This window comes from Syngnathus scovelli, chromosome 5 (genome assembly GCF_024217435.2).
Source record: "Syngnathus scovelli strain Florida chromosome 5, RoL_Ssco_1.2, whole genome shotgun sequence".
Taxonomy (NCBI): domain Eukaryota; kingdom Metazoa; phylum Chordata; class Actinopteri; order Syngnathiformes; family Syngnathidae; genus Syngnathus; species Syngnathus scovelli.
Window position 1 is genome coordinate 12,386,353 of NC_090851.1, and position 6,598 is coordinate 12,392,950.

The window sequence follows — 6,598 nt, forward strand, 5'->3', positions numbered from 1 at the left end:
GTTTTGGGGAGGTTTAAGCATGAGCATGTCGTTTCGCTCTGCACATCTCCGCGCCCTTCAGTTTTAGAGCGGAACAGCAACCAAGTGAAATGAAGGAAATAGGAAACCGCTGCCACCGCTTTTGTGAAAAATGCACCAGGGCGCTCTCCACATGGCAGCAGTTTTGTTCGAGAGACCACCTGCCTTGGTCGTTGATATTGGACAGTAAACGATGGTGCGATCCTTGCATGAAAATGGTTTTAAAATAATAAATGACGGCAATAACGACCACACTCATTTTTAAATAAAATGTTTCATTAGTCATGCTTATGATAAATCTACCAATTTCTGCTATTTAACCAGCAAGCACATGAGGAGCCACTATGCTAATCGGTGTAAAAGTCATAATATCAACCATGCGGCAAACTTTAACTTGCAAATAATTTTATTATTGCAAAACTGTTTAGGAAGCATTCACTTAGTCTGCACACAAAACATGAAAATGCATCACTGCACTCATACAAATCACATATGTTGTAATAGTTATTCTGTTAAAACACATCATTATTGTAAAGTGAGAGTAATACAGCATAGTAAAACACAAGGGCACCTCTCTGTATATGCTGTTGAGGTTGCCAATGTGTTCTCAAAGTTATTTGATGAGGGTTTGATATGTCCTTATGAAACACACTCTGAAGACACAGCACAGATGTGCGGGCCACACAGAGCGTGGAGAATGGAATGATAGATAACCCATCTGGTGGTATGAATTGGATGGACTACACAGATAAACTAGCACAAGGATTTGTGATTGGGATATCAATCACATTGAAGAATGCAGTGCTGCAATCAAAAGATAAATCAGTAAATGCTTGCACAGACTTAACCATCTTAATGGAGTGTCAGAGGCACAGTGTCAGACAACAAAAGCAGGGACAAATAAAAACAAGAAACACTGAGCAAGTTTCATTTGACACTCCTCAAAAATACAAATGACACTTATTGACGAATGTGTTTTGCTTGTTAGTTTTAAAACAAGTATCTAAAAAGCATCTATCTGATCTTGTTCACACTTTTACCTAACGCACGAACGCACGCACACATACACATACAGTGTATTTGACCATGTTTTTATATAGAATTCTTCCATACAAACATTTATATAAAGCCTATCTTCTTTACAAGACTTTGAATGTAGACTGTAGCAAGCACAAATTAAAAAAAATCATTAAGTGCATTTTCAGTTAGTTCTAACATTCTTTGCTTTCTGAACTAAGTTTGAAAATACTGCATGTGATAGTCATAACAAATGACAACTTGTCATGCAGGAAATAAGCAAATAAAGCAAAGAATCCAAATGCTTTTCTTTGTACAAAATGATACAAAAACAGGTTCTAGTATTTGCACATTCACGCCTCTGAAAATACAAATATATCTTATGTACATTTTTACAGCTACACTGTAACATACTCCTTGAAGGTAACTGTGAGGCAGTTTGTAGTAATATCTGTGATGACTATATTCCCAAGAAACGGCTGAAAAGAGGGAAACAAGGTCTCCACTTTTCCCTTTTCCCGCTCACCAACAGTCACCGAATCAACTGTGTCCGCACTTTTTTGCTCTTCAGCCTGGGGCTGATTTTCAGTTTGATCTTTCACTTGCGAGTCTGTCTGTGTTCCATCCTGTATGTGCAGTTCTGGCTGGCTTCTCGCGGAAGCGGCAACTTGAGGCCTGGGCTTCACAATGCTCAAGTCAATAGGCTCCTCTTGATCATGATCAGCATAGTCACAGTGCCGCAATGAAAAGGGAGCCCGGAGGCCATTTTGGTCAGTGCTAATGCTTTGGGTGGGTGAGGAGACTGTGTGGTGGGAGCTTAAAAACCTCTTGTTACTCCCGTGCTCCTCACTGTCAGTGTCAGAAAGGTGTCGCTTTAATCTTTGAAATTCATCTTGGGCTGCTTTTTTGTCAGTGAACACAGGAACTCCAGTATCCAAAGGCAACGAGACCCGATTAGGCTGATCGGCTGGAAGCGGACACTGACCCCTGACCTCATCGTGTTTATCCTGTTCCGTCACAGTAGGCTCAGCTTGGGCGGACTGTTGGTTTTCTTTGGTGCAATCTCCCGTGCATCCCGAGGCGGCTTTGGGTTTCTCTGCAAATCCGTTAACGAGCCCGAGATGTTTGACCAGCTTCATCTTCTCGAGGTGCCTCTCCGTGTTGTCCGCTCCTTGCGAAAACGTCTCTGCCGACTGGGATTCACCATTCGTAGGCTTTGCCGCCTCCATTCCGTTTTCCATGTATTTGCTCATGACAATAACAATCCGTCCGTTCTTATTTTTGTTTTTCACAATTTTCAGTTTGCTGCCACTGACGCCATTATGCTGTACTGAGGCGTGGTCTTTCGGCTTCTCCTTCTCCAGTTCTTTGTGGCCGTTGAGGTCTGCCGGGAGCTTTTTCAGCTCCATGGTGATGTCCTTTACTTTGGTCAGGACGCCTGAAGTCTTGTCCCGGAACCATTTTTGCTGCAGCACAGGGGGAAGATTGTACCCTTTGATGGGCAGCTCCGGAGCCTTGACCTCTCTGGGCTTGGCAAAGACAGACTCATGCACCTGCAGGCCCGGCTGGTAGTGATGGTGTTTCTTCAGCTGATAGTAGAACTTGGTGCCATTGGCATGCTGCTCAGTCTCTCGGTCTCGGCTCATGGGCTCGTACTGATGATGCTTCTTGCTGTTCAGATGGTACCGCTGGCTCTGGGGATGCAGCTTTGGAACGGAACCGGTGTTGTGACAGCTGTCTTCTTCCAGGGATGACTCATGAAGGCCAGCAAGCATACTGGATCTCCGGGCAAAAGATGGGACCTGTCAAGTACAAAGTCATTAATTGTTTGGTGATGGACCTCAAGTCTTGGTGAAGGTATAGAAACTAGCTTTCAAAAGCATGCAGACCAAGTAAACAGCAACAGTGGCTCAACCATTGTAATTAGGATGCATGCATTAGGATTAGTGGAATTTCATTATTAACTGAGAAATGTTGCCAAATTCCCCAGTCGGTGAAAAAGTAACAAGTTCTTCTTTTCAAAGTTTGCTTCCGAGTGGCCCATGAGTTGTACTGAGAGACTAATCTTGATACATTGTATATGTAAGGTAACCTCTGCAGGACACAGTAAATCCCTTCTCTCATAGGCAACATCACACAGCCCCCCACACCCCCATTCACAAGCACCTCTGGTGACATTTGTTTCAAGTGTTTCCTGTGGCAGTGACCTCAGCTAGCAGGAATGCCTTCGGCATGCTTTTGTGACCTGTCATTGACTTGAGCACGCGTTACCACTGACACCTTTCCTGAGAGGAATAGAAGCATTCCTCTGAGTGCTACTACTGACCTTTAGGGCGGGTAAAAGATACGCAAAATGTGCCATTCACGTTCTTGGAGCTACAGCTACTGTAGTTAGGTCACAATTACAGCTTCTCAACAATTTAAACTTAGAAATTAAACTTTCTTAGTTTTAATTCCCTTCTGAAATCATAAGGATGAGATTTGTGAAAAAAATGTCTTTGATACAAAGAAGCTAAAGAAAGTTACAATATTGGGATCCTATGTTGCAAATTGAATCGAACAGTTTCATCATACAGTATTTACATTTCAAATAATTGTCAGAAAACAAGTCTCATGTGTGTCTCATCCCCACCCTTTATGGAATATCAAATTCTAGTGTTGCGTTGTTAGTAGTAATTCTTCATCCACATGCAGAACCGTATACTTTCTTACCTGAACCAGAAGGTGCTTGGGTTTGGGCCCTCTCTTGCGATAGCCCATCAGCTGCTCTTGACGTTCCCTGTGAGAGAAACAGCAGGTTGTGATGGAAGCCACCTTGTATTGAGCAAAGTTGCTGTCACACAGCAACGCACTGTATAATAAATGATACGGACGTGAGTCCGACTGGAGCTACTGATCTGCAGTCAAATGAGACCCCCCCTGCCAAATTAACTCACCACTGGTTTTGGGAATATATCTAGGCACTAAAGGGTATAGGCCCTTGTTGACCCAACTCTCTATACTCTTCTCTCCATAGCAGTAACTCAATACTGAAGACAGAAGTGATGTCAGTCCCCTCCCCCCATCCGCCTCCCTCACATCTAATTACAGTGACGACTCAGTGTATTTTCATAGTCTGGCATTCGGACAATTTGGCTCCCCGGAGAGACATGCAATTAGTTTCAATAAAATCTCTCCTTTAGCAAGAGAGTGAGAGAGAGTGAGAGAAAGAGAGAGAGGTAATTGCTAAAACAGACGGAGAGCGATGTCCATGTTAACATGTGACCTGCGCCTGAAAGGTTGCAGTGTGTGAAATAACACACAGGCTTAGAGAAAAGCCAGTGACAGGTTAACACAATATCCATAAAAAATATTCAGTTATTGAGGCCAGAGACTTTTTAAGCAGTTAGCCAGAATTTGACCACAGAAACTCTCTACTAATATAGAGCACAAGGAAGTTGCTCACATCTTGACATTTTTAAAGATCATGTAATTTATGACTCCAATTTAGCGGTAAACAAAAAGTTCCTTTCTATGTGCATTTTCAACAAGTTAGAAACAGATGACGACAAGATGTTTAGCCTAAAGTCTTCTTCTTCCTCCCAAACTAGAGCTTCTATTGCTTCATGAGGATATTGGACTTTCACCGGCAGAAGTGAGAAAACTATCTCAGACTCATACGTGCACTTTTAGTGTCTTGTGAGCATGACTCGTCCAGTGTTAATTAACTATGGTTGAATAGATGCCAAAGGTGATACTGAAAGTTTGCAAAACAGCCAATTTACTTTGCAAACACGCTAGGAATAAAACACTATGATATGAATGTTTGAAGTGTGTGCAAGTTCATTAGAATCACTAACCAGACAACAACATTCCACACATGCTAACAAAGCATTTGTGCTAAATACAATGAAATAAAGTACATAAAGTATTCAATCCATGTTCTGTGGAAATTGTCACAGTTGCATGTGATGAATGGATGGTGGGACACTCAAGCATGAGAACATGATGCTGACATGCAAAGAAAGCTCATCTGACAAAAGGGCGTTGATGCTCCACTTGGCTCTGACCTTTCCCCCGATTTGACCCTACGATGACACCGGTTTTAATCCTAATCCGGTATTTATGACGGTGTCGAATAACTGACACATGATGCAGACAGTTTATCGTCAACACCGGATTTTCCTGGATGTTTGCCGAGGCGGCAAAGTTTATGCTATAAACACACGCAAATCGTGCTTAAAACATGTCGATGACTGAAAGAGGTGAAGTATTGTGTTGAACACCGGAAAAGTAAGGACAAGTGGATTTAAACATGTTTTGTCATGCTAACACAAACCGAATGTGGGTTTTGGCACTTGTAAGGCTGGTTTTGTCCGACTGCTAAAAAATAAATAATAATACCTGTCTTCAAAAGCATCAAGAAGCCTTGGATCCAGAATGTTCTCTTCTGGTTCCCATGTATTGTACCTGTTTGCAGAGGTGGTCATTAGTAGACAAACACAAGAAACATCATAACTGGCACACACACACACAAAAAAACTGTTGTTGATTTAAGACTAGTTAGGTGACATTGGCAAACATGCGGAAACATACCGGCTATAATCAACCACCAGTAACTTTGAAAAGCCTACTGTACACCGAACGACAAAATGAAGAAGCGGTGTGCATGTCTTTAATTGGAGGTATTGTGCATTGCACACATAGTAAACTTACAACCATCAAAGATCAAAGAAGTGTAAATAAGAGCAAACCGCCCATGATCTCAATCGCTACGATGTGACAGTTGCAGAAACCATTGCCAAACCACGTTTATGGGGTCACTTACTTTGGGGACCATCCACGCCACTTGACCAAATACTCAACCCTTCCCTGTTAAAAGACAAATGAGCAGCATTAGCAGCGACAAGAACACGCGGTTCGGGTCATCGTAAAACATCACGTGTTGTCAGAAAATGTAAACAGTCTGAGCGAAGAGGAAAGCTTCATTTTCACGCGACTAACCTTCCGGCTACGCTTCTTCTCGATGCTCTCCACCGCAAAGACATGCTCTCCCGCGGCGGGAAGCTCCATTTTCGCATACAAGCGCAGCGTTTCGTGTGGCTGTTTTTTTTTTTTGGTCCTGCTTTCCTTTTTTTCGACTTCCGACACCTAATTTCCTCCAAATGGAAAAGCACAAGAACGTTCCTTCGCTTTCTCCTTGGACACTCACTCTGCAGCAGTGGAAGGTTGGAAGCTGCGGCCAAAAAACACTTCATGCAAAATAGCCGTTTGTGTGACGTCAGACGATGGGGCGGGCACAAGGGGGCGGTGTTACTTGGGTGCTGATTTCACGGACGGTTGGACAGTTAGGAATTTTGAGGGGTTATTGGAAAGATTGTTCAAGAATAAAAAAAAAAGAATAAAATATATATTGACCCAAAAATACATTCCAAACAGATTTTTTGCTTTGTGTGCAGATCCTTTGCCATTCTTTTCTTTTCTAATTCGCTCTAAAATGTTATATATTTCTATATTTATTATTATTTATATATATTATGTTTATATATTTATAATATTTTTTACAAAATAGCATTTTGAACAT

The 6,598-nt window shown here is 42.1% G+C and overlaps 1 protein-coding gene across 1 annotated transcript; it reads right to left on the reverse strand.

Moving 5' to 3' along the window:
• Positions 1 to 406: 406 nt before the first annotated feature.
• LOC125968757 (E3 SUMO-protein ligase CBX4) lies at positions 407 to 6,295 on the reverse strand. Its single transcript, XM_049720140.1, has 5 exons — positions 6,019 to 6,295; positions 5,843 to 5,886; positions 5,419 to 5,484; positions 3,748 to 3,814; positions 407 to 2,837 (listed from the first exon to the last, which is right to left on the reverse strand). The coding sequence occupies exons 1-5, from the start codon at positions 6,085 to 6,087 to the stop codon at positions 1,434 to 1,436; spliced, it is 1,650 nt and encodes a 549-aa protein (XP_049576097.1). The 5' UTR covers positions 6,088 to 6,295; the 3' UTR covers positions 407 to 1,433.
• Positions 6,296 to 6,598: the final 303 nt, after the last annotated feature.